A 27,003-nucleotide genomic window follows, 5' to 3' on the forward strand; every position below is an offset into this window, starting at 1 on the left:
CCTTAACAAATCCATGCTGACTATCTTTGATTAATCTGTGGCTTTCTAAGTGACAGTTTATCCTGCCTTTCAAAATAGATTCCAATACTTTGCCCACTACTGAGGTTAGACTGACTGGCCTGTAACTATTCGGTCTATCCCTTGCTCTCTTTTTAAACAGAGGCAGTCCTCAAATCCTTCTGCATCACACCTGTATCCAGTTAGTACTGGAAAATGATGGTCAGACCTTCAGCTATTTCCTCTCTTGCTTCTTTTAACGGCCTTGGGTATATTTCATCCGGCCCTGGTGATTTATCAACTTTCAAGGATGCTAATCCCATTAATACGTCCTCTCTCCGTATGTTGATCACATCCAATACTTCACACCCCTCTTCCTTAACTACAATATCTGCATCGTCCCCCTCTTTTGTGACGACAGACGCAAAGTATTCATTAAGAACAATACCAACATCTTCTGTCCCTACACATAGGTTATCTTTTTTTATGGGCCCTACTCTCTCCTAAGTTATCCTCTTACACTTAATGTATTGCTAAAACATCTTTGGATTCACCTTGATTTTGCTTGCCAATATTCTTTCATGCCCACTCTTTGCTTTCCTAATTTCCTTTTTGTAGGCTCCTTGATATCCATGGGGCTGTAGATTTGGCCGTCCCTCCCTTTTTCTTTGAGGGAACAAGTTTACTCTGAACCCCTTGAAACTCTCCTTTGAATGCCCCCCCACCCCCCCACTGCTCTGACACTGATTTATCTTCAAGTAGCTGTTTCCAGTCCACTTTCACTAAATCACTCCTCAGCTTAGTAAAATTGGCCTTGCCCCAATTGAGAAATTTAACTCCTTTTCTATCCTTCTCCTTTTCCATAATTATGTTAATACTGACTGAATTATGATCACTATCACCAAAATGCTCTCCCACGACCACTCCTTCCACCTGCCTATTTTCCGTTCCCAAAACTAAGTCTAAAACTGTGCTCTCTCTTGTTGGACTTGCTACATACTGGGCAAAAATGTTCTCCTGAATGCGCCTCAAGAATTCTGCTCCCTCAATTACTTTCACAATAAAACTATCCCAGTTAATTTTGGGGTAGTTAAAATCCCCTACTATTATTGCCCTATTGTTCTTGCAGTTCTCAGAAATTTGCCTACATATCTGCTCTTCTATTTCCCTCTGACTGGGCGTCTATAGCACACTGCCAGCAGTGTGATTGTTCTTTTTTTGTTCCTTAGCTCAATCCATATGGCCTCATTTGATGAACCTTCCAACATATCATCCCTCCTCACAGCTGTAATAGTTTCCTTGACCAAAATTGCCACTCCCCCTCCTTTCTTATCCCCCTCCCTATCGCGTCTGAAAACCCTGTAATAAGGAACATTGAGCTGCCATTCCTGTCCCTCCTTAAGCCATGTTTCTGTAATAGCTATGATATCATACTGCCACGTGTCTATCTGTGCCCTCAGCTCATCTTCTTTATTTGCTCTACTCCTTGCATTGAATTAGATACCCTTGAGTACTGCCAAACTCTTTTTTTATTTTCTAATCTTTGTTTCCTCTTTCTTCCAGACCCATCCATTAATTTTCTGCCTTCCATTTTCATTTCTGATTTTGTCCCAACTAAGTCTACCCTCAGGTCCCCATGCCCCTGCCAAACCAATTTAAACCTTCCCCAACAGCACCAGCAGAACATCCCGCAAGGAACTCAGTCCTGGCTCTGTTCAAGTGCAACCCGTCCGGCCTGTCCAGGTCCCATCTCCCCCAGAGCCAGTCCCAATGTCCCAGGAATTTGAAGCCCTCCCTCCTGCACCATCTTTCCAGTCACACATTCATCTGTCCTATCTTTCTATTTCTGTACTCACTTGCATGTGGCACTGGGAGTAATGCGTAGATTACTACTTTTGAGATCCTGCTTTCTAATTTCTTACCTAGCTCCCTAAATTCTGACTGCAGGATCACATCCCTCTTTCTACCTCTGTCGTTGGTTCCGATGTGGACCACAATTGCTGGCTGTTCATCCTCCCCCTTCAGGATGCTCTGCAGCCACTCAGTGACATCCTTGACCCTGGCACCTGGGAGGCAACACACCATCCTGGATTCATGTCTGCGGACACAGAAATGCCTGTCTGTTCTCTTGACGATTGAATCACCAATCACTATGGCTCTTCCAGTCGTCCCTGTTCCCCGCCCACCCCCCCCCCCCCCCCCCCCCACACACCGTGTGTAGCCACCCTATCACTGTCTGATTGTTTTATGAAAATAAATATGAAGAAATTGTTGTGGGTCCTAGAGGAGGGGTGTCTTGCAATGTAATACCTGGTACAGAATATGGAATTTATTTTGATTTGTTTTGAAATGTTTGTGCATGTTAAACTCTACGTTTTATTTAATGAAAACGGGAATCAGTTAATTATGTTCAATCCTACACAGTGGAGGGTGTTAATTCAGGTCTTGAGTATAAATAAGGAGACAGTTACTGAAACGGGGTGAAGGTTTGAGTGAGGAGCTGCATGTTTGTAATCTTTTTACTTTATAAAATAAATGTAAGACTGAGTAAAGATTGGGTCTAGCATAATCCTTCAACAAGTTTTCTGGAGTATAACATTGGACAGGTATGAGAGGATGAGGAACTTACAGGACAAAAGGCTGTGGAGCTAAATGCAACTGTTCTATCAAAGAGCTGGCACAGGCATGATGGGCCGCATGGCCTCTGTTTACAATTCTGCTCAGGGGCTTCAGTTACATGAGACTGGAGAAGCAGGGCTTGTTCTTGCAGCAGAGAAGGTGATGAGCACATTTGATAGAGGTGTTCAAAATCACAAAGGGGTTTTCATTGAATAAATAAGGAGACATTGTTTAAAGTGGCAGAAGAATTGATAACCAGTGGACACAGATTTAAGGTAACTGGAAAAAGAACTGGAGCAACTCAAGGAAAACATATTTTACATAGTGGGCTGTTGTGATCTGGAATGCACGGCCTGAAAGGGTGTTGGAAGCAGAATCATGAATTACTGCAAAAGAGAATTGGATAAATATTAGAAGGGGAGAATTTGCAGGGCAATGGGGCAAGAGCAGCAGTGTGGGACCAGTTGGATAACTCTTTCAAAGAGTCGGCACAGACTGTGTCATTCTATGATTCTATACATTAGTTTCACCAGCAAAAGGTAAAGTGCTGACTTACCCTCAGCTCCGAGACTCAGGTCATCCTCAAAACTGTTCCCAACACTGAAACCAAATGAATCTGTAGGAAAACCAGGGAGAGACTTTCAACAGAAACACAAAAACAGCTTGCATTTATATAGCACCTTTAAGGTAGAAAAATGTCCCACATTGCTTCACCAAAAGCATTATTAATCAAAAATTGACACCGAGCCACAGGAAGTAGATATTAGGACAGATAACCAAAAGGTCAGTCAAAGAAGTAAGTCTTAAGGAGTGTTATAAGGGAGGGGAGAGAGTGGTGCAAAGGTTTAGGAAGGGAATTCCAGACCTTAGACAGCTGAAGGCAAAATCAGGGATATGCAAGAGGCCAGGATTAGAGAAGCACAGAGATCTCAGAGGGTTGTAAGGCTGGTTGAGGTTAGAGATAGGGAGGGGTGAGGCCTTGGAGGGATTTGAAAACAAGGATGAGAATTTTAAAATTGAGGGGTTGCCAGAGAGGGAGCCAACGTAAGTTAGCGAACACAGGGGTGATAGATGAACAGGAGTTGAGATATGAGCAGTAGGATTTTGGATGAGCTTTAGTTTATGGAGGGTGGAAGATGGGAGGCAGGCCAGGAGTGCATTGGAATGGTCAAGTCTAGAGGTAACAAAAGATTTCAACAGCAGATGAGCTGATGCTGAGACAGAGCAAGACAATGTTATAGAAATGGAAAGAGCAGTTTTGGTGCTGGAATGGATTATGGTCAGAAACTCATCTCAGATAAAACAGAAGGCTTTATTACATAATAAAACATTATTACAAAGTGACTCAGGGGCTATGGGAGGAATTGAAGCAATTGCTGGTGTCATGGATACATAGGTGGCAATCCATGACTTGACCTATCAGCACAGCACCAAGGTTGCAAACAGTCTGGTTCATTCTCAGACAGCTGCCAGGGAGAGGGATGGAGTCAGTGGAATCAGTCTTGCCAATATTTTGTTGAAAGAAATTTCTGCTTATCTGGAGAAGCAGTCAGACAAGTTAGAGAGTGGACGGATCAAGACAGGATATGATCAGCACTTACAGAGACAGTACCCGTAGCAGAGGAAAGGGATTTACAGAAAACATCCTCCTGCACATGTCACATAATCAATATTCAAAATACAGAGACCAGGAGCTAGTATACAGAATCACATTATAGTAATGAAAAACAGATTGATCAAGTATTTATCCTCTGTATCCAGGAGCAACAGCAGTTACCAATCCAGGAATAACAGCAGCTACAGTATTTTTATTCTTTCATGGGATGTGGGCATCGCTGGCAAAGCCAACATTTGTTGCCCATCCCTAATTGCCATTGGGAAGGTGATGGTGAGCTGCCTTCTTGAACCACTGAAGTCTATCTGGTGTAGGTACATCCACAGTGCTGTTAGGGAGTTTCAGGATTTTGACCCAGTGACAATGAAGGAACAGCGATATATAGTTCCAGATCAGGATGGAGTGTGCCTTGGATGGGAACTTGCAGGTGGTTGTGTTCACATGTGTCTGCTGCCCTTTTCCTTCTAGACAGTAGAGGTCACGGATTTGGAAAGTGCCGTGGAAGGAGCCTTAACGAATAGCTGCAAGTGTATCTTGTAGATGGTACACACTGCTGCTACTGTGCACTGGTGGTGGAAGGAGTGAATGTTGAAGGTGGTGGATGGGGTGCCAATCAAGCAGGCTGCTTTGTCCTGGATGATGAGATTCTTGAGTGTTGTTGGAGCCGCACTCATCCAGGCAAGTGGAGAGTATTCCATCACATTCCTGACTTGTGCCTTGTAGATAGTGGACAGGTCCTGGGGCTGAGAGGATTTTTCTCTAATAACCACAACCATCTTCCTTTGTGCTAGGTATGATTCCAACCTGTGGCGAGTTTTCCCCCTGGTTCCCATTCACTTCAATTTTGTTTGGGCTTGTTGATGCTACACTCAGTTTAATGCTGTCTTGATGTCAAGGGCAGTCACTCTCTCCTTATCTCTTAAATTCAGCTCATTTGTCCATGTTTGGACCAAGGCTATAATGAGGTCACAAGCCGAGTGGCCCTGACAGAACTCAAACCGAGCATCACTGAGCAGCTTATTGCTGTGTAGGTGTCACTTGATATCACTGTCGATGACCCCCTTCCATCAGTTTGCTGTTTGAGAGTAGACTGGTGATGCAGTAATTGGCCAGATTGGACTTGTCCTGCTTCTTGTGGACAAGACATACCTGGTCAATTTTCCACATTGTTGGGTGTAATATTACTTGCCCCTTGCTGTGTGAGTTGTTGTTAAGAGTCATGAGAACACAAGTAATATTCAAAATAAATGTGGGATTTTATTATAACAGAACTGGAACATATAAACACGATAGTAACTGCAGGAAATAGACTTGAACATGTCTTACCATGTTGGCTCTATCCACAAATCCTTGGTCATGTGACTCAACATCACTTCCTCTGATGATCTGCAACTGCAGTCTTTAAGTGGTCTATCCTTAATGTCGTCCCATAACATCAGGTAGATGCCAGTGTTGTAGCTGTACTGGAACTGCTTGGCTAAGGGCACGGCTAGTTGTGCAGCACAAGTCTCAAGTAATTCTGCCGGGATGTTGTCATGGCCCGTAGCCTTTGCTGTATCCAGTGTCTTCAGCCGTTTCTTGATATCACGTGTAGTGAATCCAATTGGCTGAAGACTGGCATCTATGATGCTGGGGATCTCAGGACGAGGCCGAGATGGATAATCCACTCAGCACTTCTGGCTGAAGATGGTTGCAAATGCTTCAGCCTTGTCTTTTGCACTGATGTGCTGGGCTTTCCCATCTTTGAGAATGGGATGTTTGTGGAGCCTCCTCCTTTGATTAGTTATTTAATTGACAACTACCATTCATGACTGGTGTGGCAGAACTGCAGAGCTTTGATGCGATCCATTGGTTGTAGGATCACTTAGTTCTGTCTGTTCAACTGTTTAGCATGCATGTAATCCTGTGTTGTAGCACCTTTTTAGGTATGCCTGGTGCTGCTCCTGGCATACTCTCCTACACTCATCATTGAAGTAGGGTTGGTCTCCTACAATTCTGCTGTTGCTGATGGCCCACAACACCTCATGGATGCCCAGTTTTGAGCTGCTGGATCTCTCCTGAATCTATCCCATTTTGTTTGGTGGTAGTGCCATAATGGGCAACACAATGGACAGTATCCTCAGTGTAAAGTCGGGACTTTGTCTCCCAAGGACTGTGAGGTGGTCACTCCTACAAAACTGTCATTGACAGATGCATCTGTGACAGGTGAGGACAAGGTCAAGTAGGATTTTCCCTCTTGTTTGTTCTCTCACCACCTGCTGCAGGCTCAGTCTAGCAGATATGTCCTTCAGGACTTGGCTAGCTCAATAAGTAATGGTGTTTGCCACCCTTGCTACCCTCAGTGCTTTTTCCAAGAGATGTTCAACATGGGGGAGTACTGATCCATCAGCCGAGGGAGGTGCAGTAGGTGGTAATCAGCAGGAGATTTCCTTGCCCATGTTTGACCCGATGCAATGAGACTTCATGAGGCCTGGAGTACATGTTGAGGTCTCCCAGAGCCACTCCCTCCTGACTGTATATCACTGCCATGTCTGGGGGGTCTGTCCTGCTGCTGGAACAGAGCATACCCAGGAATGGTAATGGAGTCCGGGACATTGGTTTTAAGGTATGATTTGGTGAGTATGACTATGTCAAGCTGTTGCTTGGGTAGTCTGTGGGATAGTTCTCCCAATTTTGGCACAAGGTGCCAGATGTTAGTGAGGAGGATTTTGAAGGGTCAACTGGGCAGGATGTACCATTGACATTTCCAGTGCCTAGGTCGATGCCGGGTGGTCCATCCAGTTTTATTCCTTCAACTTTTCGGTAGCGGCTTGTCAACCACATTGCTTTGGGTTTGGAGTCAGGCCAGACTGAGTAAGGACAGCAGATTTCCTTCAATGAAGGACATTAGTGAACCAGAAGAGTTTTTACGACAATCTGATAGTTTTATGGTCACCATTACTGAGATTAGCTTTTCATTCCAGATTTATTAATTAACTTAAGTTTAAATTTCAACAGCTGCCGTGGACCTCGGGATTACTAGTCAGTAACATTACCACTATGCCACCATTCCCCGTGATCCAGGAGTAACAGCAGCTACCGATCCAGGAGCAAGATCTGGTACTGGTCCAGGACTAACAGCAGATAGTGATCTGGTATCTACCTCCTGTATTCAGCAGTAAGACAGATACTAATAAACAGCTCTACATTCTGGATAAGCCCACATGGGACAGATCGTACCATTTATTGTTGGTGGGTTGCTTTCCTCCTGTAGGCTCGCCTGACGGGATCTGTATTAAAAAAAAGATCTTGGTGAAAGTCACATCGATCACCTGTTACTAAGAGTAATTGGAACTGCAGCCAACCAACCTAACATCAATGGTGGGAAAACTTTTAGAGACAATAATCTGGGACAAAATTAATTGTCATTTGGAAAAATTTGGGTTTAATAAATGAAAATCAGCATAGAATTGTAAAAGGCAGATTAGAGTCACTGCAGCACAGAGGAGGCCATTTGGCCCATCGAGTACATGTGTTTGATCAACTTGATCGAGTTTCTTGAAGTGGTGGAGAAGGTTGATGAGAGTAATGCAGTTGAAATACTTTCAAAAGGCCTTGACAAAGTACCATATTAAAATATTTGTTAGCAAATTAAAGCTGTGGCTTTAAGGGGATAGCGACAGCATGGATACAACATTGGCTAAGCAGAGAGTTGAAGTGAGCGGTTGTTTTAAAGATTAGAGGAAAGTATACAGTGGTGTACCAGGAGGTCAGTATTGGGATCATCACTCTTTTTGATATATATTAATGACTAGGACTAGGGTATACAGTGCATAATTTCAAAGTTTGTGGATGAAACAAAACTTGGAAATGAAGTAAACAATGAGGAGGGTAGTAACAGACTTCTGGAGGACATAGACAGACTGGTGAAATGGGCAGATACAATTCAACACAGCAGTGTGAAGTGATTCATTAATGTAGAAGAATGAGGAGAGGCACTATACATTAAATGGTACAATTTCAAAGGGTTTTTTTCATTTGTTTATGGGATATGGACATCACTTGCTATGCCAGCATTTAACACCCATCCCTAATTTCCTTGAAGATGGTGGTGAGCCACCTTCTTGAACCTAACAGCACTGTGTGTTGAAGATACTCCCACAGTGCTGTTTGGGAGGGATGCTGGGACAGGCTTTGGGGAGTCAAGAGGTGAGTTACTCTTGTAGCCATGGTATTTATATGGTTATTATTTATTAGTATCAATAAAGAGGTAATGCTTGAAAAATTAATTGGATTGGATTGAACGTTAATAAATCCCCTGGACCAGATGAGCTACATCCCAGAGTATTGAAGGAGGTGGCTACAGAGAAAGTAGATGCATTGGTGGTTATCTTTCAAAATTCTATAGATAATGGAAGGGCTTCTGTGGACTGGAAAGTAGCAAATGTAACCCTGCTATTTAAGAAGGGAGCGAGAGAGAAAGCAGAACACTACAGACCTGTTAGTTTGATGTCAGTAGTAGGGAAAATGTTGGAAACTATTATAAAGGATGAGATAATGGGACACTTGGAAAATAATATGATTGGGCAGAGTCAACATGGTTAACAGACAGAAAGCAGAGAGTAGGAATAAATGGCTCATTCTCAAGATGGCAGGCTGTTACTAGTGGGGTACCACAAGAATCAGTGTTTGGGTCACAACTGTTTACAATCTATATAAATGACTTGGATGTGGGGACCAACTGTAACATTTCCAAATTTGCTGATGACACAAAACTAGGAGGGAATGTAAGTTGTGAGGAGATTGCAAAAAGGCTTCAAGGGTATTTGGACAGGTTAAGTGAATGGGCAAGACAGGGCAAGTGGAATATAATGTGAATAAGTGTGAAGTGATCCACTTTGGTAGAAAAAACAGAAAGGCAGAGTATTTCTTAAACGGTGAGAGGTTGGGAAGTGTTGATGTCCAAAGGGACCTGGGTGTCCTTGTTCCTAAGTCACTAAAAGCTAGTGTGCAGGTGCAGCAAGCAATTAAGAAGGCAAATAGCATGTTGGCCTTCATTGCAAGGGCATTTGAGTACTGGAGTAGAGATGTATTGCTTCAATTGTATAAAGCATTGGTGAGACCACACCTGCAGTCTTGTGTACAGTTTTGGTCTCCTTATCTAAGAAAGGATATACTTGCCATAGAGGGAGTGCAATGGAGGTTCACCAGAATAATCCCTGGGATGGCAGGATTGTCTTCTGAGGAGAGACTGAGGAAACTGGGACTGTATTCTCTAGAGTTTTGTAAAAGGAGACGTGATCTCATTGGAACTTACAAAATTCTTACAGGGCATGACAGGGTGGTTGTGGATAGGATGCTTCCTCTGGCTGGTGAGTTGAGAACAAGGGGACACAGTCTCAGAATAAGGGACAGGCCATTTAAGATTGAGATGAGGAGGAATTTCGTTTCTCACAGGGTGGCGAATCTACGACTTCTCTACCCCAGAGGGCTGTAGAAGCTCAATCATTGAACATGTTCAAGACAGAAATCAATAGATTTCTGAATACTAACGACATCAAAGGATATGGAGATAGTGGGGAAGAATGGCGTAGAGGCAGATGATCAGCCATGATCTGTTTGAATGGCAGAGCAGGCTCGATGGGCCAAATGGCCTACTCATGCTCCTATTTCCTATGATCCTATGGCTGTTTCTGGTCAATGGTAACCCCGGGGATGTTGATGGTGGGGGATTCAGTGATGATAATGCCATTGAATGTCAAGGGGAGATGGTTAGATCCTCTCTTGTTGGAGATGGTCATTGCCTGGCACTTGTGTGGCACATATGTCACTTGCCATTTATCAGCCCACACCTGAATATTGTCCATGTCTTGCTGCATGCAGGCACTGACTGAGGAGTTGCAAATGGAACTGAACACTATGGAATCATCAACAAGCATCCCCACATCTGACCTTATGATGGAGGAAGATCATTGACAAAGCAGTCGAGGAACTCCTGTAGTGATGGCCTGGGGCTGAGAGGATTGGCCTCTGCAAACACAACCATCTTCCTTTGTGCTAGGTGTGACTCCAACCAGTGGAGAGTATTCTCCCTGATCCCCATGGTCGCCAATTTTACAAGGGTTCCTTATTGCCACATTCGGTCAAATGCTGCCTTGATGTCAAGGGCAGTCACTCCTACCTCACCTCTGGAATTCAGCTCCTTTGTCAATGTTTTGACCAGGCCTGTAATGAGGTCTGGAACAGCTGGAACCTAACGGAACCTAAACTGAGTATCAGTGAGCAGATTATTGCTATATAAGTGCCGCTTGATAGCACTGTCAACGACCCCTTCCATGACTTTGAGAGAAGACCGATGGGGTGATAATTGGATGGATTGAATTTGTCCTGCTTTTTGCAGACAGGACATACCTGAGCAATTTTCAACATTGCCGGGTAGATGCCAGTGTTGTAACTGTACTGGAACAGCTTGGCTAGAGGGGTGGCTAGTTCTGGAGCACAAGTCTTCGATGGTATCATTGGATGTTGCCAAAGCCTGTAGCCTTTTCTATCACCAGTACTCCCAGCTGTTTCTTGATATCACTTGGAAAATCCACTCAGAACTGCTGGCTGAAGGTGGTTGTAACCCTTAACCCTTGTTGTTTGCACTTGCTTCCTGGCTTTCACTATCATGGAGGATGGGGATGTTTGTGGAACCTTCTCCTCCCATTAATTGTCCACCACCATTCACAATTGGATGTGGTAGGACTACAAAGCTTTGATCTGATCCATTGGATGTGGGATCACTTAGTTCTGTCTCTCGCATGCTGCTTCCACTGTTTAGCATGCATGTAGTCCTGTGTTGGAGTTTCACCTGGTTGACAGCTCATTTTTAGGAATGTCTGGTGCTGCTTCTGGCATGCTCTCCTACACTCTTCATTGAACCAGGGTTGATACCCTAGCTTTAAGGGTGCGGGAACAGGGACTTGGGAGTGTATATACACTAATCTTTGCAGGTATAAGGAAAAGTTGATCAGGCTGTTTAAAAAAAAAAGCATAGAGGATCCTTGACTTTATAAACAGGTACAGAATACAAAAGCATGGGAGCTATGATAAACCATTTGTAGCAAGATGATTGAGGGCTGGTAGGGTCAGTGACAGGCTGATGAGCGTTCTGGTCCTCGAGCAAGGGAATGGCCCCTTGAAGAACTTCCTTGGATCGGGTGGAGACTTTCCCTCGCTAAGTGACCATTAAAGGGGAGGTTCAGGGCAAGTGAATGTGTGGGAGTCTGGGAGTTGAAGATGTGAAAGAGACGCTGTGTGATCTTACTTTGTGTTATGCACCTTAAGTGAAGATGTTTGGAGCTATTATTGAGGATTACGGTTTGTAAAAGGAGGGCTCCATGATGGTTGGACCCTGTATCATGTGGTGTCAGAAGTGAGATTTGAGTCTCTAATTGAGAAAGACAGAGCAACTCAATGGAGGAAATATTGAGAAGTAGTGTGGACTCTATGATCTTTGCAAAAGGCCAATGGAGTTGCACGAGAGAGGATGATGCAGCAGGAGACAACCTGATTACTAGTGAAGCAGATTGTGCAGATTTGGGTAGAGATTGAGGAATTGAGACACCAGTGGATCTGGATGGAGGGGCAGGAATTCCCCTTCCAACTGATCTGAACCAATCTAATGCTGCAGCAAATCACTCGAGATGATGTGGAGGCATACCGCTTGGCTTTGAAAGATGTGCAGAGTTGAAGGTGGCCACAAGACCACAGGAGGTGGCCTGGAATTGTGGTACCCTCAGTGGATGATGCTCAGAAGGGCTGCTTTGACCTGGAGCTGCAGGCGATGAGGCGTTGGAGTTGCTGGTATTGGGGCTACTATTATTAGTACTATGAGCCCACCCAGATCAGGAAGTGGGTATATCAAAGGGAATCGGCCAAGCCCAAGTTTTGGTGGAAAGACAACTTGCTGCAGAGGAACTGGTCAGATACCCAATGTTCTCCAGGACATTCAAGCCTGGATGGCCCCCCGAGTCTGAAGAATGGGCCTGAATCCTAGGAAGATAAAACTCAGGAGACTAAAAGTGTTGCTGAAGTGTGGTGAAGGGCCACAAAGGGACTAAAGGGTTATATCTACAAATCCTGCAGGTAAACAGAAAACCAGGCAAAATGTATCTGTGTTACCAGAGTGATGAGTGGGATTGAACAGCAGCATGCTGCCCAAACCAGGAGCAGCCCCACAAGATTCTACCCCCTCCAAATTTATAAATCACTGATTAGATCTTAGCTGGAATATTGTGGACAATTCTAGGCACCACACTTCAGGAAGATGTCAAGATCTTAGAGAGGGTTCAGAGGAGATTTACTGCAATAGCATCAGTTATGTGGAGAGACTGGAGAAGTTGAGGTCGATCACAGAATGTTAAGGGGAAACTGGGTGGAGTGGCAGTACTGTTAAGGAAGAGAGGATGTCCTAGAGGGAGCAAGGACAGAATCTATTTGGTTAGAACTGAGAAGCAAGAAAGTATGATCGTGCTGCTGGGGATATTCTATAGGCCTCCAAATAGTGAGTGAGAGGGAGAGACAGGAGCATTGCAGAGAGATAGAAGGGCAAATCTGCAGGGAAATCAGAGGTGTGCAAGAGCTATTGCATGGTGATACTGGGGGACTTGAATTACCCAAATATCAATTGGGATAACGTTGGAGTAAAGGGAAAGGAAGGGGAGAAATTTCTGAAATATGTTCAGGAGAACTTCCTTGACCAGTACGTTCTCCTTCCAACCAGGAAGCAGGCATTTCTAGATCTGGTAATGGGGAATGGGGAATGAGGTGGGCCAAGTGGACCAAGTGTCTGTGGGAAAGCACTTGAGTAAGAGTGACCATCATACCATAAGGTTTACATTAGTAATGGAGAACAGCAAGGAACTATCTAAAATAGTACTTCTAAATTGGAACAGGGCTAACTTCAATGGGATGAGAGGGGATCTAGCCAGGGTAAAATTGAACTAAAGACTGACAGGAAAAACTAAGGGAACAATGGGTGATCTTTTAGGAGGAGATGTTTCTGGTACAAGCCAGGTACCTTCCAACAAGGGTGAAAGGTAGGGGAACCAAAGCCAGGGCTTCTTGGATGACGAGGAAGATAGAGAATATGATGAAACAAAAAAGAGGGTGTATGATACACGCCAGGTGAATTCTTCAAGAATGAACCAGGACAAATACAATAAGTTGAGAGGAAATGAAGAGGAAAATAAGACTGGCAAAGAGAATATGAGAATAGAACAGATAGTTAACATAAATTGGAACCCAAAAATCTTCTACTGGCATTTAAATAGAGGTGGGTTGGGTCCTATTAGGGACAAAGAGGGCAGTATATGCTTAGAGGCACAAGGCAAGGCTAGAAAGTGGTAGGTAAGGTTTTAGAAATAATAATCAGGGAAAAAAATCAACAAACACTTGGAGAGGTTTGAGTTCATTAAGGAGAGCCAGCACATATTTATAAAAGGTAGATCGTGTTTGACTAATGTACTTGAAATATTTGATGAAGTAACAGAGAGGGTTGATGAAGAGAATGCAATTGATGTTGTCTATCTGGATTGTGATTGACAAAGTCGAACATAAAAGGTTGGTTAACAAAATTGATGCTCATGAAATACGTCATTCAGTGTCAACTTGGATAAAAATTAGCTTAAGGACAGAAAACAGCGAATCGTGGTAAATGGTTATTTTTCAGACTGGAGGATGGTAGACAGTGGAGTTCTCAAGGGTCAGTGCTTTCTTCATATATATAAAAGACTTATATATTGGAGTAAGGAATAAAATTTCAATTTGCTGATGATACCAAATTTGGAGGTGAGGCAAACAGTGAGGATGATAGCAATCATCTGCAGCAGGACATAAATAGGCCAGCAGAATGAGCAGACAAGTTGGCAGAAGGGACAAGGAGAGGCAATTTGATTAAATGACACAGTTCTAAAGAGTGTAGGGACAGAGGGACCTGGGGTTTCTTGTGCATAGATCTCTGAAGGTAGCAGGACATATTGAGAGAGTCGTTAGCAAAGCACATGGGACCTTCGGCTTCATAAATAGAGATATTGAGTACAAAAGCACAGAAGTTATGCTGAATATTTATAAAGCTCTGGTTAGGCCACAACTTGGCAAGGATGTGAGGGTCCTTGAGAGGGTGCAGAGGAGATTTACCAGAATGGCTCCAGGGATGGGGGATTTTAGTTACAAGGTTAGGTTGGAGAAGCTGGGATTGTTCTCCTTGGAGCAAAGGAGATTGAGGGGAGATTTGATAGAGGTGTACAAGATTATGACAGGTTTAGATAAGGTACACAAGGAAAGGCTGTTCCCATTAGCTGATGGTACAAGGACTAGGGGACACAGATTTAAGGTTTTGGGCAAGAGATGCAGTGGGAATCTGAGGAAGAACTTTTTTACGCAGTGAGTGTAATGACCTGGAACTCTCTGTCTATGAGACTGGTGAAAGCGGAGATGATCAATGATTTTGAAAGGAAATTGGATGGGCACTTGAGGGAACTAAACTTGCAGGGCCACGGGGATAGAGTGGGGGAACGAGACTGATTGGATTGCTCTCTAGAGGGCTGACACGGACTCGATAGGCTGCATGGCCTCCTTCTGTGACGTTATGACTGAGTCGAGTAGAGGTGTACAAAATAATGAGGGGTTTGGATTGAGCAAATAGGGAGAAACTATTTTCATTGCCAGGAAGATCAACAACCGAAGGAAATCGATTTAAGGTAATTTGTGTAAGAATCAAGGGCGAGATGAGAATTTTATTTTTTACGCATCGATTTGTCATGATCTGGAATGCAGAACCAGAAAGGGTGTTGGAAGCAGGTTTAATAGTAACTTTCAAAAAGCAATTCGATAAATAGAATGATAAAAACATACAGCAAGGAGCCATTCAGCCCAGCAAAGCCTTGCTATCTCTTTGAAAGAGCAGTCATTCCTCGCCCCACATCCCTGCCTTCTGACCACAACCCTATCAGATCCTTATCCTCAAGCACCTGTCCAAATGCCTTTTGAAATTATTTATGGAATTGGCTTCAACCATATGTTCAAGTGGAACATTCCAGATTCTGACATTTCTAAAAAAAAAGGTTCTCCTCATCCCCGCGGAGACCTTCTGCCACTGACTTTTCAATCTATGATCAGTTATTTATTTATTTAGAGATACAGCACTAAAACAGGCCCTTCGGCCCACCGAGTCTGTGCCGACCAACAACCACCATGTATACTAATCCTACATTAACCCCAAATTCCCAACCACATCTCCACTACCTACCTACACTAGGGGCAATTTACAATGGCCAATGTACCTATCAACCTGCAAGTCTTTGGCTGTGGGAGGAAACCGGAGCACCCGGTGGAAACCCACGAAGTCACAGGGAGAACTTGCAAACTCCGCACAGGCAGTACCCAGAACTGAACCCAGGTTGCTTGAGCTGTGAGGCTGCGGTGCTAACTTCTGCGCCACTGTGCTGCCCTTTTTTTAAAAAACATCTTTGAGTTATTGAGCCACTTGCCAGAGGAAACAGCCTTTCACTATCGACTCCATCAAAACATCTCAACATCTTGTAAACCTACATCATCCATTTGAACAGGTACAATTTGAATGGTTATGGAGAAACTAGGGGACTGAAACTGGTCAGATATTCTTTCAAAGAGCAGGAACAAGGGGCCTCTTTCACTCTTGCAATATTAAAGTTATTCTTCCCCAGAGTTTCATCTTCAGTGCTCACTCTTAAATTCTCGTTCTTTCTGCCCCTTTTATAGACAGTAAGATATCAGCATTGTGCATACAATTTCTCCAGCTTCTTTATCTTTGAGCATTGGCTCCTGCCTAGCACTCTCCCATTGGAATTAGGAAATTGTGGGTTCGAGACCCACAGTCGGAGAGTCAGTACCGAGGGAGCATTGCATAGTCAGAAAGGCAGTACTGCATTGTCGGAGGGGCATTACCGAGGGGCCGCTGCACTGTCGGAGGATCAGTACTGAGGCAGTACTGTGTTGTCGGAGGGACAGTACTGAGGGAGCACTGCATTGTCGGAGAGTCAGTACTGATGGAACATTGCGGTGCACTGATGGAGGGGTAGTACTGAGGGAGTGCCTCACTATAGGAGATCAGTACTGAGGGAGCACTACACTGTAGGAGAGCCAATGTTGAGGGAACGCTGCACTGTCAGAGGGGCGGTACTGAGGGTGTGCTGCAATGTCGGAGGGGCGGTACTGAGCGAGTGCTGCACTGTCGGAGGGGCGGTACTAAGGGAGTGCTGCACTATCGGAGGGGCGGTACTGAGGCAATGCTGCACTGTCGGAGGTGCGGTACTGAGCGAGTGCTGCACTGTCGGAGGGGCGGTACTGAGGCAATGCTGCACTGTCGGAGGGGCGGTACTGAGCGAGTGCTGCACTGTCGGAGGGGCGGTACTGAGGCAATGCTGCACTGTCAGAGGTGCGGTACTGAGCGAGTGCTGCACTGTCGGAGGGGCGGTACTGAGGGAGTGCTCCACTGTCGGAGGAAGAGCACTGCACAGGGACTTTCAACCTAGATTCTGTGCTCAGGTGCAGCAGAAATTGAACCTTTGATCTTCTAACTGAGAGACACAATAGTGTCGATACGAGGGAGCTCAGATGTGTAACACCACATCGCTCAGCAAATCAAAATACACTCAGCAACTGGAACAGAAACAGTTTTGAAATTCAGACATCATCTTACCCACAATCCTCCAGCCAACTCTTTATCTTATCAACAGAACATCCTGTGAAAACAAACAGGAAGAACAAAGCAGTCAGAGAGAGAGAGAGAAATTAGTAACATAGTGCATCATACACTCCTCTTCACTACTTGCACTGCCCGACTCTCAGCTGCTCCCTCTCTCCCATTCTCCCGTTTTTCAATTGCTCCCTCTCTTGCGCTACCTGTGTCTCGGTTGCTCCCTCTCTCTAATTTTCCCATGTCTCAGTTCCTCCATCCTTCCAATTCCCCCTGACTCAGTTACTCCCTCTCTCTCATTCCCCAAGTCTCATTTGTTCTCACTCTCCTGCTTCCCTGTGTCTCTGTTGCTCCCTATAGCCATTGGATGGCTCAGAGAGAGATTTATAAATTCCAAATAAGCAGTTCAATTCTAACTAAAGTATCACCTTCCTTTTATTGGCATTTTTTATTACTATCACTGAACAGATGCAGAACTTTCTGTGAGAGGAAGGGCCAGAAGTCATGGACCATGTTGGAACCAAAGACGTAGGTAGGAAAAGGGTTAAGGTGTTTCCAGGAGCCAGGGAAAAGAATGAAGAAGAGAATCTCTACGATGTTAATCTTAGGATTACTCCCATTGCCACGTGCTAGTGAGGATAGAAACAGGAAGACAGTGCAAATGAATGTGTGGCTGGAGAACTGCTGCAGGAGGGAAGGGTTCAGATTTCTGGGGCATTGGGACCAGTTCTGGGGCAGGAGACATCTGTACAAGTTGGGTGGGTTGCACCTGAACAGGACTAGGATCCATGGCAGGGAATGGCTTTGGCTGCAGGCTAGAGTTTAAAGTAATGAGGCAGGGGGAGGCACCAGGATGTAGCAACACAGAGGAGAAACAAGGTGCACAGAAAGCTAGGAGGGACAAATAGCAATAGAATAAAGAATAGTGTAGAAAGAACAGGAATCAGATGGAGGAAAAAAGCAAAGCTGACTAGTATGGTGTTGGCATATGTGTTGATGTGTTACAAATAAGGGTGACAAGGTACGAGTGCAAGTTGCCACATGGGGTTATGGTATAATGACTGTAATGGAGACTTGGCTTAAACACGGTCAGAAATGGGAAACATTCCTGGCTGCAATGTATTCAGGAGGAATAGGGAAATTAAAATACAAGAAGGGATGGAAGTATTGATCAAGCTTAATATTATAATTCTACAAAGGAACAATATACTGGAGGGTTCAAAAATTGAACCTACTTGGTTAGAGTTAAGGAACAGAAAAAGAGCTGTTAGATTGCTTGCAGTTTACTATAGAACCCCAAGAGAAGGAGATGGAAGAGCAAATCTTGGTCAAATTTACCAGAAATGTAAAAATAATAGAGTAGTAGTAGTAGGAAACTTCAATTATGCTAATATAGACTGGGGAAAAATGTAACAGTGTAATGAGGGTGAAGAGTTTCTGAATTGTGCACAGGAGAACTTCCTTAATCAGTATGTTTCTGGTCCAATGAGAAATGAAGAATTGCTGGATATAGTTCCAGGAAATGAAGTCGGGAAGTGGAGTACATTACAGCGGGAGCACATCTGGGTAATAGTGATCATAAAATAATTAGGCCTGAAGTATTTATAGAAAGGGACAAGGAAACATCAAAGCTGAAAATCATTAGTTAGGCCTCTACTGGAGTAGTGTGGAGAATTCTGGGCACAGCATTTCAGGAAAGGCCTTAAAAAGGGCACAGAGGAGGGACTTCAGTTGTGAGGAGAGGTTGGAACAGAGAAGGTTAATTGGTGACCGAATAGAGGATTTCAAGATCATAAAGCAAAATCCTGCGGGTGCTGGAAATCTGAAATAAAAACAAAGTGCTGGAAATAAACAGTGGGTCTGGCAGCATCTGTGGAGAAAGAAACAGAGTTAACGTTTCAGGTCAGTGACCTTTCATCAGAACTCAGAGTAATCCAGAGATTACTACCTTTGAGGTTCTACTTTTTAACTTCCTCCCTAGTTCCTGAAAATCTGACCATAGCATCTCAATACCTGCCGTCTCTATGTTATTTGTATCAACGTGTACTACAACATCTGGCTCATTTCCTTCCCTCTGCAGAAGATGCTGCACCCTCTCCGTGACGTCCTTTACGCTGGCACCAGGGAGACAACACACCATGCAGGACTCACAATGACAGTTACAAAAATGCCTGTCTGTCCCCCTAACTATCGAATGTCCTATAACAACTACGCTTCTACTCTCTTATGTTCCCCACTGTGCAGTGCCTTGCCCATTGGTCCATGGTGTGGACTGCACTCCTTCAAGCTGTCATCACTCCCAGCAGTTGAGTATCAGTTTGAAAGTGGCACCCACCCTGGAGACTCCTGCACTTCCTGCCTCTTCCTACTCTTCTGAATGGCCACTCATCTACTATCCTGAGCTCCCACTGCCTGCGGGGATGGCCACCTTTTGGAATGTATGTTCCATCCCTGCTGCTCTGCCATGACTCCAGCTGACCCTCAAGCTCAAGTAACTGGAGGCACTCCCTACACACGTGGTCCCCAAAACACATGAAGTGTTCTGACATGGTGCAGGAATTATAAGAAACAGGTGTCAGCAGCTTATCCATGATCTAAAAAATCTGTATTCCCTCTTTTAGAATCTAGTTAGTATCCTGTTTAAACTATTCATTTTAATTAATGCCTCTGGACTGCTCTATGCTAACACTCATTATTAATTCACTTACTGTTATACTCGTGAGTCAGTGGTTCTGCCACAAGGTGATGTTATACATCAAGTGCAGTTGCATGATCCGCTGCTGCTGGCCAGCTTACTGCGAAGAGGGTAAGTCTCTCCTGCCAGTACACCGCCTGTGCATCACCAAAACCCCGCTGTAGTGCCTCCTCACAGTGACATACGGCATCTAGGCACCCTACAGCCCTAGGCTGAACTGCAGGGGATCTCGGAGGAACCTTGACCCCCAGAGATATGATATACAGGCCCAGCAGAGTGTGGACATGTCCTGGCATCCGTCAACCAGGTCCCAGATATGGGTCAAATAGTACCCACTATCTTGTGGGTCCAGCATGGGAGAGTCAAAGGCACTGGAGTGTAGTCCTATAGGTGGCTGGTGATTCCTTTAAGAAAGCACTGTCTGGTAACTCCTGCAACCAAGTGGGCTCCAGACGTAGGGGCTCCCGCCTTTCCTCTGGATTTAGCCTATCCGGACGAGAGGAAGATGCAGAAGCTGGGCAGGTCTGTGTCTCCAAATTCTGCTCAGGCTACAGAGCCAAAAAAACAAATGGAGAGGACACTTCTTCCTTACTCTTACCAATGAGGGGACCGACATGGGAGGGAGCAGTTTATGGCTTATAGGCCCAGCTCGATTGGCGTTAAGGTAAGGGCCCAAGGGTTTCCTCCAATGGTGGGAAGGATCATTGGATCCTATTAGTCAGTTACCACCCTCCTCAGGCCCCCAACTTTAGCCGATTAACAAAACGGGCATGGAAAAACAACAAACTGACCCACAGGACCATGGTGTTTATCTACAAGGCTCACTCTCACTCCTGCTCACTCCCTCAGGCTCACTCACTCTCACTCCTGCTCACTCCCTCAGGTTCACTCACTCTCACTCCTGCTCACTCCCTCAAGCTCACTCACTCTCACTCCTGCTCACTCCCTCAGGTTCACTCACTCTCACTCCTGCTCACTCCCTCAGGCTCACTCACTCTCACTCCTGCTCACTCCCTCAGGCTCACTCACTCTCACTCCTGCTCACTCCCTCAGGTTCACTCACTCTCACTCCTGCTCACTCCCTCAGGCTCACTCACTCTCACTCCTGCTCACTCCCTCAAGCTCACACACTCTCACTCCTGCTCAGTCCTTCACGCTCACTCACTCTCACTCCTGCTCACTCCCTCAGGCTCACTCACTCTCACTCTCACTCCTGCTCACTCCCTCAGGCTCACTCTCACTGCTGCTGACTCCCTCATGCTCACGCACTCTCACTCCTGCTGACTCCCTCAGGCTCACTCACTCTCACTCCCGCTGACTCCCTCAGGCTCACTCTCTCTCACTCCCGCTGACTCCCTCAGGCTCACTCTCTCTCACTCCCGCTGACTCCCTCAGGCTCACTCTCTCTGCTGCTGACTCCCTCAGGCTCGCTCTCTCTCACTCCCGCTAACTCCCTCAGGCTCACTCTCTCTCACTCCCGCTGACTCCCTCAGGCTCACTCTCTCTCACTACCGCTGACTCCCTCAGGCTCACTCACTCTGTCTCCCACTGACTCCCTCAGGCTCACTCTCTCTCATTCCTGCTGACTCCCTCAGGCTCACTCACTCTCACTCCTGCTCTCCCTCATGCTCACTCACTCTCACTCCTGCTCACTCCCTCAATCTCACTCACTCTCACTCCTTCTCACTCCTGCTCACTCCCTCAAGCTCACTCTCACTGCTGCTGACTCCCTCAGGCTCACTCTCTCTCACTCCCGCTGACTCCCTCAGGCTCACTCACTCTCACTCCCGCTGACTCCCACAGGCTCACTCTCACTCCTGCTGACTCCCTCAGGCTCACTCTCTCTCACTCCCGCTGACTCCCACAGGCTTACTCTCACTCCTGCTGACTCCCTCAGGCTCACTCTCTCTCACTCCCGCTGACTGCCTCAGGCTCACTCTCTCTCACTCCCGCTGACTCCCTCAGGCTCACTCACTCTCACTCCTGCTCACTCCCTCAAGCTCACTCTCACTCCCACTGACTCCCACAGGCTCACTCTCACTCCCGCTGACTCCCTCAGGCTCACTCTTTCTGTCTCCCGCTGACTCCCTCAGGCTCACTCACTCTCACTCCTGTTCACTCCCTCAAGCTCACTCTCACTCCCACTGACTCCCTCAGGCTCACTCTCACTCTCACTCCCACTGACTCCCTCAGGCTTACTCTCATTCACACCCGCTGACTCCCTCAGGCTCACTCTCTCACTCCCGCTGACTCCCTCAGGCGCACTCTCTCTCAGTCCCGCTGACTCCCACAGGCTCACTCTCACTCCTGCTGACTCCCTCAGGCTCACTCTCTCTCACTCCCACTGAGTCCCACAGGCTCACTCTCACTCCCGCTGACTCCCTCAGGCTCACTCTCTCTCACTCCCACTGACTGCCTCAGGCTCACTCTCTCTCACTCCCGCTGACTCCCTCAGGCTCACTCACTCTCATCCTGCTCACTCCCTCAAGCTCACTCTCACTCCCACTGACTCCCACAGGCTCACTCTCACTCCCGCTGACTCCCTCAGGCTCACTCTCTCTCACTCCCGCTGACTGCCTCAGGCTCACTCTCTCTCACTCCCGCTGACTCCCTCAGGCTCACTCACTCTCACTCCTGCTCACTCCCTCAAGCTCACTCTCACTCCCACTGACTCCCACAGGCTCACTCTCACTCCCGCTGACTCCCTCAGGCTCACTCTTTCTGTCTCCCGCTGACTCCCTCAGGCTCACTCACTCTCACTCCTGTTCACTCCCTCAAGCTCACTCTCACTCCCACTGACTCCCTCAGGCTCACTCTCACTCTCACTCCCACTGACTCCCTCAGGCTTACTCTCATTCACACCCGCTGACTCCCTCAGGCTCACTCTCTCACTCCCGCTGACTCCCTCAGGCGCACTCTCTCTCAGTCCCGCTGACTCCCACAGGCTCACTCTCACTCCTGCTGACTCCCTCAGGCTCACTCTCTCTCACTCCCACTGAGTCCCACAGGCTCACTCTCACTCCCGCTGACTCCCTCAGGCTCACTCTCTCTCACTCCCACTGACTGCCTCAGGCTCACTCTCTCTCACTCCCGCTGACTCCCTCAGGCTCACTCACTCTCATCCTGCTCACTCCCTCAAGCTCACTCTCACTCCCACTGACTCCCACAGGCTCACTCTCACTCCCGCTGACTCCCTCAGGCTCACTCTCTCTCACTCCCGCTGACTGCCTCAGGCTCACTCTCTCTCACTCCCGCTGACTCCCTCAGGCTCACTCTCACTCACTCCAGCTGACTCCCTCAGGCTCACTCTCACTCAATCCCGCTGACTCCCTCAGGCTCATTCTCACTCCTGCTGACTCCCTCAGGCTCATTCTCACTCCTGCTGACTCCCTCAGTCTCACTCACTCTGTCTCCCGTTGACTCCCTCAGGCTCACTCTCTCTGTCACCCGCTGACTCCCTCCGGCTCACTCTCACTCCTGTTGACTCCCTCAGGCTCACTCTCACTCCTGTTGACTCCCACAGGCTCACTCTCTCTGTCTCCCGCTGACTCCCTCAGGCTCACACACTCTGTCTCCCGCTGACTCCGTCAGGCTCACTCTCTCTGTCTCCCGCTGAATCCCTCAGGCTCAATCACTCTGTCTCCCGCTGACTCCGTCAGGCTCACTCTCTCTGTCTCCCGCTGAATCCCTCAGGCTTACTCTCTCATTCCCGCTGACTCCCTCAGGCACACTCACTCTCACTCCTGCTCACTCCCTCAAGCTCACTCACTCTCACTCCTGCTCACTCCCTCAAGCTCACTCTCACTGCCGCTGACTGCCTCAGGCTCACTCTCCCTGTCTCCCACTGAGTCCCTCAGGCTCACTCTCTCTCACCCCCACTGACTCCCTCAGGCTCACTCTCTCTCACTCCCACTGACTCCCTGAGGCTCACTCACTCTCACTCCTGCTGACTCCCTCAAGCTCACGCACACTCCCACTGACTCCCTCAGGCTCACTCTCACTCCCGCTGACTCCCTCAGGCTCACTCTCACTCCTGTTGACTCCCTCAGGCTCACTCCCAGTCCTGTTGACTCCCTCAGGCTCACTCTCACTCCTGTTGACTCCCTGAGGCTCACTCTCACTCCTGTTGACTCCCTCAGGCTCACGCTCACTCCTGTTGACTCCCTCAGGCTCACGCTCACTCCTGTTGACTCCCTCAGGCTCACTCTCTCTTTCTCCCGCTGACTCCCTCAGGCTCACTCACTCTCACTCCTGCTCACTCCCTCAAGCTCACTCACTCTCACTCCTGCTCACTCCCTCAAGCTCACTCTCACTGTTGCTGACTCCCTCAGCCTCACTCTCACTCCCGCTGCCTCCCTCAGGCTCACTCTCTCTCACTCCCGCTGACTGCCTCAGGCTCACTCTCTCTCACTCCCGCTGACTCCCACAGGCTCACTCTTTCTGTCTCCCACTGTCTCCCTCAGGCTCACTCTTTCTGTCTCCCGCTGACTCCCTCAGGCTCACTCACTCTCACTCCTCCTCACTCCCTCAAGCTCACTCTCACTCCCACTGACTCCCTCAGGCTCACTCTCACTCCCACTGACCCCCTCAGGCTTACTCTCACTCAAACCCGCTGACTCCCTCAGACTCACTCACTCTCACACCCACTGACTCCCTCAGGCTCACTCTCACACCCGCTGACTCCCTCAGGCTCACTCACACCCGCTGACTCCCTCAGGTTCACTCTCTCTCACTCCCGCTGATTCCCTCAGGCTCACTCTCTCTGACTCCCGCTGACTCCCTCAGGCTCACTCTCACTCACTCCCGCTGACACTCTCAGGCTCACTCTCTCTCACTCCCGCTGACACCCTCAGGCTCACTCTCTCTCACACCCGCTGATTCCCTCAGGGTCACACTCTCACTCCCGCTGACTCTCTCAGGCTCACTCTCACTCACTCCCGCTGACTCCCTCAGGCTCACTCACTCTCACTCCTGCTGACTCCCTCAGGCTCATTTTCACTCCTGCTGACTCCCTCAGTCTCACTCACTCTGTCTCCCGCTGACTCCCTCAGGCTCACTCTCTCTGTCTCCCGCTGACTCCATTAGGCTCACGCTCACTCCTGTTGACTCCCTCAGGCTCGCTCTGACTCCTGTTGACTCCCTCAGGCTCACTCTCTCTGTCTCCCGCTGACTGCCACAGGCTCACTCTCTCTTACTCCCGCTGACTCCCTCAGGCTCACTCACTCTCACTCCTGCTCACTCCCTCAAGCTCACTCTCACTCCCACTGACTCCCTCAGGCTCACTCTCACTCCCACTGACTCCCTCAGGCTTACTCTCATTCACACCCGCTGCCTCCCTCAGGCTCACTCTTTCTCACTCCCGCTGACTCCCACAGGCTCACTCTCACTCCTGCTGACTCCCTCAGGCTCACTCACTCTCACTCCTGCTCACTCCCTCAAGCTCACTCTCACTCCCACTGACTCCCACAGGCTCACTCTCACTCCCGCTGACTCCCTCAGGCTCACTCTTTCTGTCTCCCGCTGACTCCCTCAGGCTCACTCACTCTCACTCCTGTTCACTCCCTCAAGCTCACTCTCACTCCCACTGACTCCCTCAGGCTCACTCTCACTCTCACTCCCACTGACTCCCTCAGGCTTACTCTCATTCACACCCGCTGACTCCCTCAGGCTCACTCTCTCACTCCCGCTGACTCCCTCAGGCGCACTCTCTCTCAGTCCCGCTGACTCCCACAGGCTCACTCTCACTCCTGCTGACTCCCTCAGGCTCACTCTCTCTCACTCCCACTGAGTCCCACAGGCTCACTCTCACTCCCGCTGACTCCCTCAGGCTCACTCTCTCTCACTCCCACTGACTGCCTCAGGCTCACTCTCTCTCACTCCCGCTGACTCCCTCAGGCTCACTCACTCTCATCCTGCTCACTCCCTCAAGCTCACTCTCACTCCCACTGACTCCCACAGGCTCACTCTCACTCCCGCTGACTCCCTCAGGCTCACTCTCTCTCACTCCCGCTGACTGCCTCAGGCTCACTCTCTCTCACTCCCGCTGACTCCCTCAGGCTCACTCTCACTCACTCCAGCTGACTCCCTCAGGCTCACTCTCACTCAATCCCGCTGACTCCCTCAGGCTCATTCTCACTCCTGCTGACTCCCTCAGGCTCATTCTCACTCCTGCTGACTCCCTCAGTCTCACTCACTCTGTCTCCCGTTGACTCCCTCAGGCTCACTCTCTCTGTCACCCGCTGACTCCCTCCGGCTCACTCTCACTCCTGTTGACTCCCTCAGGCTCACTCTCACTCCTGTTGACTCCCACAGGCTCACTCTCTCTGTCTCCCGCTGACTCCCTCAGGCTCACACACTCTGTCTCCCGCTGACTCCGTCAGGCTCACTCTCTCTGTCTCCCGCTGAATCCCTCAGGCTCAATCACTCTGTCTCCCGCTGACTCCGTCAGGCTCACTCTCTCTGTCTCCCGCTGAATCCCTCAGGCTTACTCTCTCATTCCCGCTGACTCCCTCAGGCACACTCACTCTCACTCCTGCTCACTCCCTCAAGCTCACTCACTCTCACTCCTGCTCACTCCCTCAAGCTCACTCTCACTGCCGCTGACTGCCTCAGGCTCACTCTCCCTGTCTCCCACTGAGTCCCTCAGGCTCACTCTCTCTCACCCCCACTGACTCCCTCAGGCTCACTCTCTCTCACTCCCACTGACTCCCTGAGGCTCACTCACTCTCACTCCTGCTGACTCCCTCAAGCTCACGCACACTCCCACTGACTCCCTCAGGCTCACTCTCACTCCCGCTGACTCCCTCAGGCTCACTCTCACTCCTGTTGACTCCCTCAGGCTCACTCCCAGTCCTGTTGACTCCCTCAGGCTCACTCTCACTCCTGTTGACTCCCTGAGGCTCACTCTCACTCCTGTTGACTCCCTCAGGCTCACGCTCACTCCTGTTGACTCCCTCAGGCTCACGCTCACTCCTGTTGACTCCCTCAGGCTCACTCTCTCTTTCTCCCGCTGACTCCCTCAGGCTCACTCACTCTCACTCCTGCTCACTCCCTCAAGCTCACTCACTCTCACTCCTGCTCACTCCCTCAAGCTCACTCTCACTGTTGCTGACTCCCTCAGCCTCACTCTCACTCCCGCTGCCTCCCTCAGGCTCACTCTCTCTCACTCCCGCTGACTGCCTCAGGCTCACTCTCTCTCACTCCCGCTGACTCCCACAGGCTCACTCTTTCTGTCTCCCACTGTCTCCCTCAGGCTCACTCTTTCTGTCTCCCGCTGACTCCCTCAGGCTCACTCACTCTCACTCCTCCTCACTCCCTCAAGCTCACTCTCACTCCCACTGACTCCCTCAGGCTCACTCTCACTCCCACTGACTCCCT

At 48.1% G+C, this 27,003-nt stretch overlaps 1 protein-coding gene across 2 annotated transcripts in view; it reads right to left on the reverse strand.

Moving 5' to 3' along the window:
• The window catches only part of tespa1 (thymocyte expressed, positive selection associated 1), an 86,338-nt gene that overhangs the window by 37,754 nt on the left and 21,581 nt on the right, over positions 1–27,003 (reverse strand). For both annotated transcript variants that reach the window (XM_068053744.1, XM_068053743.1), the window contains exons 3-5: positions 16,935–16,977; positions 7,451–7,500; positions 3,173–3,232 (exon numbers count right to left, since the gene is read on the reverse strand). In XM_068053744.1, coding sequence (XP_067909845.1) covers positions 3,173–3,232; positions 7,451–7,500; positions 16,935–16,977 — 153 coding nt within the window. The remainder of the gene's footprint in view (positions 1–3,172; positions 3,233–7,450; positions 7,501–16,934; positions 16,978–27,003) is intronic.

The sequence above is a fragment of the Heterodontus francisci genome, chromosome 22, assembly GCF_036365525.1.
Source record: "Heterodontus francisci isolate sHetFra1 chromosome 22, sHetFra1.hap1, whole genome shotgun sequence".
In the NCBI taxonomy this organism is placed as follows: domain Eukaryota; kingdom Metazoa; phylum Chordata; class Chondrichthyes; order Heterodontiformes; family Heterodontidae; genus Heterodontus; species Heterodontus francisci.